This window comes from Equus quagga, chromosome 13, assembly GCF_021613505.1.
Source record: "Equus quagga isolate Etosha38 chromosome 13, UCLA_HA_Equagga_1.0, whole genome shotgun sequence".
Lineage (NCBI taxonomy): Eukaryota > Metazoa > Chordata > Mammalia > Perissodactyla > Equidae > Equus > Equus quagga.
In genome coordinates, this window is record NC_060279.1 from 40176995 (window position 1) to 40191874 (window position 14880).

Below are 14880 nucleotides of genomic sequence, written 5' to 3' on the forward strand. Positions count from 1 at the left end.
TCAGAAGGGACTTCTGCTTCTTCATCTCCAAGGGTGCTTAAATTATCTTTATCACCATCCTTTGGGTTGTGAATGATTTTGTTCATCAAACTTTGTTTATCAAACATTTTCCATTATATTAAAATTATGTAAAAAGTAATTGTTATTTGAAAATGCAGTTGATAATGAAAATATTTCATAACCCAGAGTGTAGGATAAATTAAATAAGGAGAGATTGAACAAACTCTCTGAGTGAGATTAGAACGTTTCCTTTCTAACAGTATTGATACTATTGATATTATTTTATATTAGTATGAAATGGTATTGACAGTATTTGTGAGGATTGAGAAATGTGGGGATATTTCAGATGACTCTAAAATTTAGACTCCTGGAGACAGAATAGACGATGTTGACACAGAGTTTTGGTCTCCCAGAAGAGGGCAGGGTTATGAGGGAGGGGGATGAATTTTTTTTGAATACTCTGTGTTGAAGTGCATGAGAATCTAGGTGGAGATGTCAATTGAGTATTTAGAAATGTGACTTGGAGCTCTGATCCCTCCACAGGGTTGAGACACAAATCCAGTTCAGGGAAAGGGCATAGATGAGGTGAAGAAAGGAAGTGGACAATTAAAGGGACTAGGCGAGTACAAAAGACTGAGCTGAGGACAAACGCCAAGGTTCAGGGGATTTGAGGGCTTTATTTTAGGCTCTGAAGAGGCTGGGACACTCCTCTCCATGTGCTATTTGCTTTGGGATAGGTAAACACTGCTATCCAGGTAACATTTTGAGGACTTCCGTCCTATGTGGCTCCTCCAGCACTAACATTTTGGTATGGTCTTCTTCTCCCTCGTGTCCTGTGTATATAAGTCCACTGACATGAACTGAAGAATTCCTGCAATATCAGTGCCTTTCAAAAGTCTCCAGACAATTCCGTCCTTTATCCATGGGCAAGATACATGCTGTATACAAAATTATTCAGCAATCATATGCATTGGGAAAAATTGTCATGGAGTATCCACATATGTGAGCCTCAAAAAGAGTCAAGTCTCCATCCATTGTAATTTCAATAGCTATAGGTGGGTACTTTTTTGGGGAGGGCTAATGTAGTAGAAAGACGAAATGTCTGAAAAGCCATATGCCTTTGGCATAGGTGGCCTCCTTTTTGGGAAGTATAACACATTGCATTCTATTTTTTTGGAAAACAATCTCATCCATGAGACAGTTTGTCTGTTAATTCCTCCCTCAGTTACATTTTCATACATTACATGTGAACACAGCCACGCTCACCCCATGCATCATTCTTTTCATGCTTTCATTCTGATGCCAGTCCCCTTGTGCTTTGATCTTCCACAGGAAAGTCTGCTTTCCCACTAGACCGCACTTTCTTCAAGATCAGGGCTATGAAGATTTCATCTCGGTATCCTGGCCATTTTGTACTGTATTTTCCATATAGTACAATTATTGATTGAATGGATAATTAAAACCCAGTTCTGCCTCCCATCGTTATTATCGTTGAACCTACCAGTCATGAGGGAAGATTTTCTGTAGTCATTCAGACATTACAGCCAATGATTATTTACTTATTTGATCCTTATTTTGTACCAATCCCTGTGGTAGACATTGGAGGCCCAAGGCTGAGTAAAACACAATCCCTGTCCTAAGGGGCTCGCAGTGTTTTATGAAAAATATAAAGACACATAGAAAATTGAAATATAACATTGGCAAGTACAATGATAAAGATGCACAGTTCACCAATAAAGGCATTTAATCCAACACAGGTTGGCTGTGGTCAGGAGAGGATTCCTGGAAGACTTAACCTCTGATCTGAGTCAGAAGCCTGGGGTGGTCAGGCTGAGGAGTCTGAGGCTCCCATTCCACGAATGTGTCCTGTGGAAGACCCTGCAGTCCCTCACCTTCTCTATGGTCTTCGAGCTACTCTAAGGCCAGGGCCTCGGGCTCGGACTATTTCAGTGGCCTGAGCTAACCACAATTCCATCTCCTCCCTTGTCCCTGGCGCAGGATCTCACTGGTTCATGGTAGGCCCTATAGCAGCAGCAGAGGGTCCAGAGTGTCCTGGCTCAGCTATAGCTGGAGGGCAAAGAGCTTGGATTTCTTTAGGCAGGTCCTCTCTCCATTCAACAAGGGACACTCATTCCTTAAGACTACTGATATCTGTCGACTCTGGGTGAAATGCAATTTCCTATCCTCTAATGTCATGAGGGAGATTTTAGACCTTGTCTATATAGAAACGTCACTTAACACTGGGGCCCATTCTCCATTTTTTTTTGCTCAGGAAGATTTGTCCTGAGCTAACATCTTTGCCAATCTTGCTCTATTTTGATGTGAGTCTCCATGACAGCATGGCTGCTGCACTGTGGTGCAGGTCCGTGCCCAGAAATCAAACCCAGGCCACTGAAGCAGAGCATGCCAAACTTAATCATTAGGCCATGAGGCCATACCCCCCCATTCTCCTTTTGATGTGAGGATTTGCAAAGCCTGCATATTCCCTGAGGATATATTTCTACTTTTTGAGTAGTCTTTATAACTTCTGTCCATCTGATTTCTAAGAATATTCAGTTAGTGTATGGTCAGTCTCACTCCTTCCAGCGGCCCAGCTAAAGGCAGCAGGGGCTTCTAGCTGAGTCCTGGGGTAATGACTTAATTCAAGATATACATGAAACTTGCACCTTAGGTTCTAAAAGCAGAGCAATAATTCATAAAATATACTTTGAATAAAGCTGAACAATCGTGTTCTGGCCTTAGCACAGGGTTGCCTTCAAAACAAATACCAAACTGAGTTCTAAAAACCAAAAAATTAAAAATCAGTTTAAATACATGCTGACATTTCTTTAAAAAATGGCAAACTGGAATTATGTTGCAACAAAATAGCTTAAAATCCTCTTTACCTATGTCCCCAAATTTGTATTCATCTCTGCATAGTAATTGCCCTTAACTTCCCTCTGACTTTTCCTCCTCTCCCCTCCTGACCTCTCCCCTGCCTTCCCATCCCTGCCCCTCCTCTCTCCTCTTCAATCCTCCTCTCCCCTCCTCTTTCTGCCCCCACGCCCGCCTTCCCTTTTTCTTCTATTCTCTCTCTCCTCTATTTCTCCTCCCTCAATTGCTCCTTTAAACTTTTCAGAATGACTCACTGTTTGCTTTGTTTCTCTCTCCCTGCCGCATCCGTCAACATTTCCGGTTCAACTATTTCTTCTCCAAGTGGTTTTCTGTCCTTCTTAGTGTTAATCGACCTTGGATTTATGGTATTCTTTTAGTCATCTTCTTTATCCACTATCCATTTCAATAACACAAAAGAATTCAGTCAGCAGTGGGCAGTGAGGGGTGGGGTGTGGGAATGAGGAAGGATAGAGAAAGCAGTGCCTAGTTAAATGTTATTTTTTTCCTGTTACAGAGGTAATACAATTTTCTTGCTCACAAGATTGTTGTGAAGCTTATGTAAGATAATAAAATTTAGGAACCTAAAATAATGTATTTATTCAACAAATATTTAATCAGCATATAATATGTTCCAGGTCTGGGGTCATGTGCCCCAAAGATGAAGTGGTGAAGAGGCTGCCCCACTGTGCAAAGAGCTTGCGGACTTGAGGGAGAAGCAGGTGAGTGGAAAGTCCACCAAATGGAGATGGATTTAATAACTGAAGCTCAGAGTGTGTCAGGGAACTCTCAGGTGGGGCGCATGTCCTAGTGGAAGGGATCCAGAAAGGCTTCTCATTGAATTGACAGCCTTGTTGAAAACTGCGTAGAAACTAGCCAGGTAAAAATAGTGAATAAATGCACCGAGGAGAGAAAACAATGGTGAGTGAGAAAAATTACAAGCAGTTTGATATTGCAACAGCATACAGTTCAAGGCATGCAACAATAAAGAATGAGGCTGGATGGGAAGGAAGGGCTGTGCATCAGACCTGGGGCTTACCCTTGTAAACTAAAGTGTTTTAAGCATGCAACTGGCATAGTCAGCCTTGATGTTTTAATGGATTGCTCTGACTGCAATGTGGGAGATAGGTTTCAGTCAGACAAGACTGGCAAGGGAGACATATTAGGAAGATGTGGTAATAATCAAACAAGAGATGAGAAGGCCCTGAACTAAGGCCATAGTGGTTAGCATGGAGGGATGTAAATGGGTGCCAGAAATATTTAGGCTGTCAAATTTGGCATAACTTGGTGTTTGATTAGATGGGTAGTATATAGTAGAGGGAAAAAAAAGTCAAGATAACTCCAGTTACTAGGTGATGGGAAGCGTGAAGTGTATAAGATGGAAAATACTAGAGGTTCAAGATATTTGTGGGGATATGATCAGTTTGTTGATACTTGGAGGATATGTGGATTGAGATGTCCAGAGAGCAAGGGGATTTTTAATTTCAAAGTGAGTTCTGTAGATGTGTGAGTTAGCAGATTTGTGATTGTTGAATCCATAGGAGTCATTGGGATTATGACTGGAGAAGACAGAAACTAGTAAGATCCATGGGCCAGGGGCTCTATTTGACATTTACAGGAAGAGGTTCAGATCAAAGAGAAGAAAGACCAAGCACAGGGGTAGTGAAACAGTTAAATGGATGTCACAGATATCAACACGTAGAAAGTTTAAAGAAAGATGGAATGATTGATGTTGTGAAATGCAGAAAAGAAATCTAGAAAGATAAAAACTGGGAAATTGGGGCCGGCCCGGTGGCACAGTGGTTAAGTGCGCATGGCGGGATTCGCCAGTTTGGATCCTGGGTGCGGATGTAGGGGAGGAAGACATTTCCTCTACCGTCTCCGGGTTCGTCTGGCCAGAGAACAAATTAAACTCACATGAGATAGAATAGCAGGAGAAAATTAAACAAAACTTTATAACATGTATACATGGGAGAGGCTCAGGCAACAACTGGGAAATAATTTATCTGACAGTTAGATGTTATAGATGTTAGAAGGAGTAATTTCAGTAGAAGGGTGGGGTGAAGCCAAATTGCCATGGGCAGAGGTGTAAACGACATGTGGAATAGACAAGGCAGCCAGCGTAGATGACACTTACACGAAGAGATGAGAGATATTGGATTGTAACCACATAGCATCTCAGGCCCAAGAGAGAGATTTTCGAGTGGGAGAGACTTTACGCTTGCTTACAGGATGACGGTGATGTGCTGCCCAGAGAGGAAAAGTTGGGTAAATTCAGAGGGCTAAGAGAGAAAAGCTCTGGAGTGGTTGGAGATGAGGCTACTGGCACAGGTGGATGGGTCAGCCTGTGTGACGACGTTTATGAGCGTGCTTGGGTGTTTGTGTTTAAAAGTGTTCATGGTTAAAAAATGAATCAAATGGTATAAAAGTGTTATAATGAAAAGTACCAGTTTCCCTCTTGTCCTCTCCCCATCCCACTTCCAGTCTTCAGTGGTAACTGAAGTAATTTCTTTGTGATTTGTAATTTTTTTGTTTTATCAAATTTATATAAAACCTATTTCCTCACTGCTATGAAAATTGAGTACTTCTTTCCCTTACCATATCTTCACTTTCCTTCTCCAAATTTTTGCAGTTACATTTTTAGTTCTTATATCATTTATCCTTATAGATTTAAATATTGCAGTGTATTTCTTGTTCTACAAAATTTAGACAGTTTATCTGATGTCCTACCATATGAGATGAGGATATGAGTGCTTCTGTTCTTTCCTCTACCATCTCCCAAATTTCAGCAACTATATTTTTACTCTTACGTTGTTAAGATTAATAACATTTGCCTTCTACTCTGTATCTATAATCAAATTCTATATAATTTATCCATATGTTGATTTAAGAATTTGGACACCTGTGAAAGGCAATTCCATTACTGAGGCCCACAGCAGTTTTTGAGATTCCCCGATTCTGTTGCCAGCCTTGTTGAGTTCACTCCACGGTTCTGCTGTTTCATAGCTGTGTGACTTTGGATAATTTACTTAACTTCTCTTTGTCTCGATTTCCTCGATTCCATGTTTGAAATGGGAATAATAATAGTACTTATAGTTCTCTTTTGAGCATTAAATTCATAAGTGCATATAAAGCATTTAGAATGGTGCCTGGCTCACAGAAAGTACAACGAATATCAGATATTATTGTAAGTACAGAAGCGCTGTTCCCTGTATAACTAAGCAGCTTGTTAGTATTATTACTTTTTTAAACTATGAAAAGAAAACCGTTAAAGGAAAAACATTTTTCCCATTAGGGTTGTGATAATCCCATAGTTTGCTTTGTAGTTAACCTATGCCTTTTCTGTATTAGATTTTTGTTTTGGCCCTCTTAAGTTGCTCCTACCTTCTCCTCCTCTTTTCCTCTTTCTTTTGGGAAACTAACATACCCTTTCCCTAAATCAAGTGGTGCGCCCTTTCCAGCTCATGAGAGCCAATTGTTGGCAAAGGCTACAGATTAGAACTTGATTTGTTGTTTGGCTGATTGTCGGGACTTAAGAAAGTGACAAAGAAAATGTTAATAACTAAGAGTGAATTTAAAAGCTTATGGTGTCTGTAGCTCTTATGTTGTGAATAGCAGCGTTGATACATACATTTTTTTTTTCCTCTAGAGAACTGGTTGGTAATCATTGACCAGCACACTACTGACTGCATCTTAAAATTAACTAGCCTCTTGCTTGTTCGTTCTGTCTTGTACGAGATCAGCTTTTTTTTTCCTGAGGAAGATTAGCGCTGAGTTAACATCCATGCCAATCTTCCTCTATCTTCTTGTACATGGGATACCTCCATAGTGTGGCTGGCGAGTGGAGTAGGTCTGCACCTGGGATCTGAACCTAGGCCACTAAAGCGGAACACACAGAACTTTAACCACTTGGCCATGGTGCTGGTCACTAGATCAGTTTTTAATTAGAAATATCCCTCGTGGAGTCCTCAAAAAATGTGTTTCAGTAGAATCTGCTTGATCTGTAGGTCTCCCAAATGGTTGTAATCCTAGGGCTTTTATTGTCCTAATTACTCTCAATTATTCTATAGTTTTTTGCATTTCAGATCTTTCCCTTTTTCGATTTTTGCCTCTATTTTGTTGGAGCAAAACCTCAAGAAGCTACATCAGAAAAGAGAAAACTGGATCTTTGTATTTCTGGAAATTATATTATTTTTCATTCGTATTTGATTAATAGTTTGATTGCATGTAAAATTGTAGGTTCAAAAACATTTTCCCATGGAATTTTGAAAGCATTGCTCCTTGGTCTTCCAGCATACAGAGTTGCTGATGAGTTCTTTTTGACCCATGGCTGGTTTAGTCTTGAAGGGATATGTAAGTTATTTCCACCCCCAACTTTCTCATTCAGGAGTTGTATCAACAAAAATATTTGGCAATTGTATTTTGCTATTCCGGGCCCATTTTTGTCCATTCTTCCTGTTATTGCTTTTCTGCTAATTTTGTTTCTGGGTAAGCTAGTATAATATTTTAGCATGCTGGGTTTCACTGAGGGGTGGTAAGAAAAATCTGACCAGGACTGTTTCAAGCAGAGTATTCACTCTGTACCCCAGGAAGCGCAGTTGGCATTGAACACTAGCTTGGATTTCCACCTCAACTTCACTTGAGTAAAGGTAGATTTAACCTCAGGTTCAGGTCATTTTCTTCAGCCATAATGTTAGTTCATTGGCGTATGTCCACCACCTGTTTCTGCTGAATATTCACAGTACAGCAAATGAGAACCACGTCAGAATGACGGAGTCTGAGAGGGAAACATGACCGTCCCCAGAGACGACATAGATGAGGATGAGGGTCACTGCAGTGTTAGGTGTGCAGGGGAGAGGGGGACACATAGACTCAGGCTCTTCTTCAACAAATTTAAATCTCAGCCCAATCTGAAAACCAAGGACCAATCCGGATGTGTCTTAGAACTGTGCCATCAAATCCCTTTGTGGTACTTATGAGGAATATGACCCCCAGATAATAAGAATTTTATCCAAAATCACATTATTAGTGGAACAAGTGGGGCAAGGACTCAGACATATGTTCTCATAATCAGGGAAATAAGAATATTCTTGTCAGTGTCCCAGAGAAGGACCAATTTCTTAATGATTATCATTTAATTAAAAAAAGATAATAGAAAAAAATCCAATGCACTTAGATTTGTAAGATCTGGCTCCTAGATGTGACTCTGTAGAACACTGGACTTCTCATTTTTTGGGCTCCACTTCCCTCATTAATAAAATAAGGCAGAGTTGGACTCTGTTATCTCTGAGGCTCTGCTCATTTTGAATCCTATCATTTTGTGATGTTATATTCTCTGGAACTTAAAGATGTATTTTTAGTACCAGCACGTTTTAATTTATTATTATTCAAAATGGAAATAGTTTTATTGGGAACATGAAGATCTAGGCTATAAATGTTCCCTTGAATAGAATCAAAATGGCCCTTGGGAAACAGAACCATCTCTCTTTCCTCTTTTTCCTGGTCCCTTACCCTCCTCCCTCACGACCTTCCTTCCTTTCTTCGTTTCTCTGATTCCCATAAAATAACTCTGTTTAAATCTTTTGGCAAACTAGGAACTTTGGCATGAAGTCATCCAGCCTCCTGATTTCCAGCCTCCAACAACTGTTTTACTAGGCTTGTTATTTACTTATTTGTTTGCTTGTTTTCTTAAGTTTAATTTTATTTTTTTAGAACATTTTATTTATTTCTTAAGGTAACTTTGGCTTATCACACTATATAAAATTCAGGTGTACATCATTATATTTTGATTTCTGTGCCGATACATCATGTTCAACACCCAAAAACTAATTACCAGCCATCTCCATCACCGTACATATTTAGCCCCCTAGGCTTGTTATTTAAATGATCTTATTCGCACCTTACAAACCTCTGTCAGAGAGACACTGTTATTCCCATTTTCCCAATGAGGAGACTGAGAACCGTAGAAATGTTGAGAATATTGGTCAAAGTTACACACTTAATAAGACAAATAGCCTGGATTAACACTCTCTCATTGCGTTTATACCATGCCAATTTACTAACACAGTATTTGCTCACGGATTTCTTTATATATTTTATTTGTCATTAATTAATTCTATATAATTATTAATTGTTATATATTTTGTTTATATATTTAAACATTTTAAATAGGTAAAAAGTACACATGACATAAGAATTCAAAAGGTAAAGACAAAAGTCATACAGTGAAAAGTTAGTCTCCCTCCCACTCGTATCCTCCAGATACTCAACTCCTCTCCTAGATAACCACTGTTACTAGCTTCTAAGTAAAATCTAGTAAACTCTCGTGTAGATATTACATGATTTGCAGAGATATAATTTTCGCAGGATGCTTCAAGTACCCATTATTTGTGAGAAATTCTTTAGTCATTTTCTCTGTACGTCAAGAGATAATTATCTCTCTTTCTAAAGTTGACAAACCTCATTAAGCATTCTTTTCTTAAGAAAGCCTGATCCTCCTTCAGTTTAGCAAACATAAATGATAACCCAAATAATTTATTGGTAAAAATAACTTTGGAGCCAATTAGTAATTCACAAGGCAAAGAAAAGCAAGTGTAACATTTTGTCAGTAGAATTGCTCTAAGTCACGTGATCCTTGGATAATTCCTTTATACTGGCAGGCACCACTTCTAGTTCCTAGGATTTCAACCCGAATAGAATGTGGTGAAAGCACCTCACCCATCCCAAGAGCATCCCTCTTCCTTCTGGCATCCCTGAAAGATGTCAGTTTCCTCATAGTGATCTGGATGACTTCACCGTTTAATCTCAGAGTGCAAGGAAGGAACAACAGGCCTGGTGTTGGTCCTCTGAGATGCTGAGAAAGAGATCAGGAGCAGGGCTCATACCCAAGAAGTTCCCACTTCTTCAGTTCCCCAGGTTAGGCCACTGATTTATTTTCCGTACCATACCAGCCCAATCAAGTTTGAAAAATTGCAGATGCTGCTCAGCATTCTTCCAGGAAAGAGCATGGGCATGAAATCTTCCCTCAGGCAGTAGGGAGGGCCCTTCTCCTGAATAAGAAGGCTTGGACACTGAAGGTGCTATCAGACTGTCACCTTCTATTTAGCAGTGACATCAGCTGGAAGAAAGGGGAGCAGGGCAAGGATCTTAGCTAGATAGGCTTTACGCTACACAATCCCATTCTTTATTACATTTTTTTGACATGGTTGACATTATTAACTAGTTATTGATTAGTTATTCATTATTCTCAGTAGTTTTTCTATCTTTCAGAGCTCACATGTCTTTTCTTTTCTAAAAAATTTAATTGTGGTAAGAACACTTAACATGAGATCTACCCCCTTCACAGATTTTTAAGTGTACAATACAGTATTGTTAACTATATGCATGATGTTGTACGGCAGATCTCTAGAACTTTTTCATCTTGCATGACTGAAACTTTACACCTGTTGATTAGCAACTCTTTGTTTTCCTCTCCCTCCAGCCCCAAGCAAGAAGTTATGTTCTTTACTTCCATGAGTTTGACTGTTTTAGATACCACATATAAGTGGAATCACGCAGTGTTTGTCCCTCTGTGACTGGCTTGTTTTTCTTGGCATAATGTCCTTCAGGATCCATGTTGCCACAAAAGGCAGGATTTCCTTCTTTTTAAGGATTGAATAATATTCCATTCTATGTGCATACCACATTTTCTTTTTTTTTTAATTTTTATTTTTTTCGGATGTACATCATATTTCGAATTCTGTATACATTACATCATGTTCACCACATGAACACTAATTATAGTGCACCCCCTCACACGTGAGCCTAATCACCCCTTTTGCCCTCCCCCCTCCCCCCTTCCCCAATGGTAACCACCAGTCCAATCTCCAATGCTATGTGTTTTTTTACCACATTTTCTTTATCCATTCATCTGTGGATGGATATTTAGGTTATTTCCACATCTCGGCTGTTGTGAATAATGCTGCAATAAACATGGGGATGCAGATACCTCCTTGAGATCCTGATTTAAATTCTTTTGGGTAAATACCAAGATGTAGGATTGCTGGATCATATGGAAGTTCTATTTTTAATTTTTTGAGGAACCTTCATACTGTTTTCCACAGTGGCTATGCCTTTTTGCATTCACACCAACAATATATAAGGGGTGTCTTTTCTCTACTACCTAACCAACACTTTTTGTTGTCTTTTGTTTTTTTGAAAATAACCATCTTAACAGGTTAAAGTAACATCTCATTGTGGCTTTTGTATTTCCTTGATGATTATTGATGTTGAGCACCTTTTCATGTATCTGTTGGCCATTTGTATATCTTCTTTGAAGAAATTCTATTCACGAACTTTGCCCATTTTAAAATTAAGGTTATTAGTTTTTTTTGCTATTGAGTTGTAGGAGTTCCTTATACATTTTGGAAATTAACCTTTTATTGGATGTATAGAGAGCTGATATTTCTTGAAGACCTACCATGTAGTGTCCTTTATGTTATGCATTTCTTTGAGTTTTTTCAGCAAAATTTGAGGTAGGGATAGTTCTTATTTTTAATTTACAGATGGGTAAACTGATCTTGAGGGAAGGTAGGAAATATTTAATGTCACAAAATAGTGGTGCCCATAGATGTCTGCATAGCCAAGACACTCAAGTTTCCCCCTACTAGGCATAGTGAGTCATACTAGCCGAAGTGTTACTGTGATTCAATAAATTGTACTAAGAAATTATCAATGGGTTCTGTGTCAGCCACATTTTATTTATTTAGGTAAAAATACCTATGAATTGAATGGTGGGGTAAATAGCTTATGGAACTTCATTCCTTGACTGCATTAAGAGAGACTGAAAATCCCACTAAGTGCCTTTAAAAGAGAGGGCCTGATAAGGAGTCAGTTGAATTAACATATGTAGGAGAAGGTAGCACACAATATTTGGGGAGTATGAGTGAGAAAGCTTCTAAATGGATGCAACCCAGACATTGAATCAGTTTTGAAGAAAATGAGAGCAGATGAATTTGGGTTTCTAGTAGACCACGAGTCACTCATGGTCACGAGGGACACAGAGACCAGGTCAGTGTGTAAATCTGCAAATGTGGAGCTTTAGGGAGGAGCCCCAACCTGTGACTCTTATGACTTAGAAAACTGAGGGATGATGCTGTCCTGTTTAAGCCCATTAATGGAGCCATGTGAAAACACACCCAGCATGGGACTGTCAGCACCTAGGAAACTAAGGTAAGACTCTGTGGCTCAGTTCAAGTCAATTAATTGTCAAGAAAAACCTAGAGACCAGTAGGATATGATCAAAGGGGAAGTTAGTTGTAAAGTAAAACTGTGGGTGAGGGTGCGATATGGCCAGGCTGCAGGGTTAGCACACCCTGGTCTCCATTATCAAAGGGAACAAAACTGAGCAGATGAAATTGAATGAGGAAATAAGTCTTACATACCGGATGCTTGGGAAGCTGAGTAGAGAAAGCACCATCTCTGACTACGGAAAAGCATCACGGTTGTCAAAGAATTTCTTACACTCCTTAATTGCCACCTGACATGGCATGCAAAGTGTGAGCCAAGGTTCCAAGTGAATCACTGTGCACTTCCCCGGTGAGGGATGAGGTGGATCGTGGACAAGGAAGTTTCGTGCTATAGCGTGAGTGTGGCAAGTCACTTTTGAAATTACATGCAGATGGTATTTTGGTTGGGAAATTAGTGCATCATTGCAGTTCTGGGCTGTTTCTCATGCATGGGGCCACCTGGCCCTTATAAAAGGACTCTCCACCACACTGATGCCATCATCTTGACGCTCAGTCCTAGACCTTCTTTGAAGGCTCAGGTGAGTACAAATCTTAGAGGCCTTTCTTGGCACTCGGACAGTGTTAAGATTTAACGGGGGGCAGAAATGACTATTTATTTTAACCAATTAATTCTCATGTAGGGAAAAGAAGATAATGAGGTTTTGGGGGTATTTAGCTGGTGTTTGGTAGATGAGCTTGAAGGCGATGAGAAAAATGGAGTCAGAGGTATAGTCTTAGACAGAAGGAATGTAAGAGAGATGAAATGTTGTCCTGCCACCTGCTCCATATGAGTTCCACATGTCTCCCTCTCAGAGTTCAATCCCCTTGAGTGCAGACTTTGAGCCTTTGCCGTCCTCCTCAAAAGTCCACAAAAGAGCCACAGTCAGGTCAGTTAGACCAGCAACCAGTACCTCAACAGAGACATGAGTAGAGGTTTGGTTTGGGATTGGCTAGAATTTTAGTATCTGAGTTTTTATTCTCCAGCTAATGTTCATATTCGCACAGCACCTGTGTTGGAAATTTTGTCTTTGGAGAGTGATAGAATGAGAGATTAGCCAGAAAAGACTGAAGAGCTGAGGGCAAGAAGTGCTAAAAGGGAAGGATGAAGAAGCTACACAAAATCATAAAGACTGTATTAGGGATTACAGAGGGTCCTTGGAGACTGGAGGGTTGATGGCCCAGCTAATTATTCTACCAACAGGACTGTCTCTGCTTTGAACACTGCTGTCTGTTTATATTTCAGTTTCCTTGAGACCCAGGAAAGATGTCTTACCAGCAGCAGCAGTGCAAGCAGCCCTGCCAGCCACCTCCTGTGTTCACACCTAAGTGTCCTCAGCCTTGCCCACCACCAAAGTGCCCAGAGCCTTGCCCACCACCAAAGTGCCCAGAGCCTTGCCCACCACCAAAGTGCCCAGAACCATGCCCACCTCTGAAGTGTCTTAAGCCTTGCCCACCTCTGAAGTGTCCTGAGCCTTGTCCGCCTCCAAGGTGCCCAGAACCATGTCCACCTCCTCCATGCCCACCGGTGCAGTGTCCACCTCCACTATGCCAGCAGAAACGCCCTCCTGTGCAACCATACCTGCCCTGTCAGCAGAAGTGTCCACCCAAGAGGAAGTAACTGCACCAGAATTCATCAAGACCATGAAATGACAAGATTCAGGCTCTTCTTAGTCCCAGGATTCCATCGTCTTCTCTTTAGCCATGGTAGTAGACTGCATCTTCCCTAACCTCTCGCCCAGGTTGACAGCTGGCAGAGAAAAGGCTTGGTTCCTCAAAAGGATACCACGTTGTTGGAAGACGAGCAGCAGGATCATCAGCTGATCTCGCTTTGCCGTCTGTCTGTCTGTGATCTGGGTGGTGATCTCTATCCTGTGAGCCCTTTGGTATGTCTATATGTCTATTCTTTTGCTTCTCCAATAAAGCATATGATTCATGGTCAAATCCACATTACTTTTGTTTTCATTGCATTTTTAATCTCCTCTGTCACCTACACCAGATGAATCTTCCTTTCCATTCCTATTGAATTATTAGAGTCAACTTTTTGCATCGCAGAATTCGGTTTTGCTGGAAATGTGTCTTTGAGATTGGGTACATCAAATAATTCTCTTTTAGTGATTTTAAACTCATTTCTACCTCTTTCTATCTTGTATGACCCTGAAAAAAATTACTTAAACTCTCTTAGCTTCAATTTCATTGTGAAAACTAGGAAAGAATGTATTCAGCTCAGTGTACTCATAGATATTTATTCAGAAGTGTTTCCTAGTTGTCTATCATATGCCAGGCAGACTTCTATGAGCTGGGGATATGAAATGGTGACCAAAGTCCTTTCTCCTGTAGAGCCTAAATTCTTGACGGGATTACACACACATACACACACACACATACGTAGGACAAATGATGATGATATATGGGTATATTTTAGAGTAAATTGTTTAGAAAGACTCTTCCAGAGTGGCCTTTTGGGCAAAGACCTGAATGAATAGAAGAGTGAGCCGTGAGTATATCTGGAGTAGATCATTCCAATGAGAGAAAATGGCGAGTACTAAGGCAGAGCACAGTAACAGCAAAGAGAACAGGGATCAAGGTCAGACTGTCCACAAGCAAGGTGAGAGATTGGGTCTCAAGGATGTGGTAATGCTTTTGATATTTATTCAAGGTTTGATAGCCATATTAGCGGATGGTCAAAAGCCTAACATCTTACATCCATGTACTTTTCAACGATCATACATGGTTTCTTTTGTGG

The 14880-nt window shown here is 40.2% G+C and overlaps 1 protein-coding gene across 1 annotated transcript in view; it reads left to right on the plus strand.

Moving 5' to 3' along the window:
* The first annotated feature begins 12586 nt into the window (after positions 1–12586).
* The window catches only part of LOC124250186 (uncharacterized), a 32914-nt gene continuing 30620 nt past the window's right edge, over positions 12587–14880 (plus strand). The window contains exons 1-2 of the mRNA XM_046682022.1: positions 12587–12676; positions 13877–14020. Coding sequence (XP_046537978.1) covers positions 12587–12676; positions 13877–14020 — 234 coding nt within the window. The remainder of the gene's footprint in view (positions 12677–13876; positions 14021–14880) is intronic.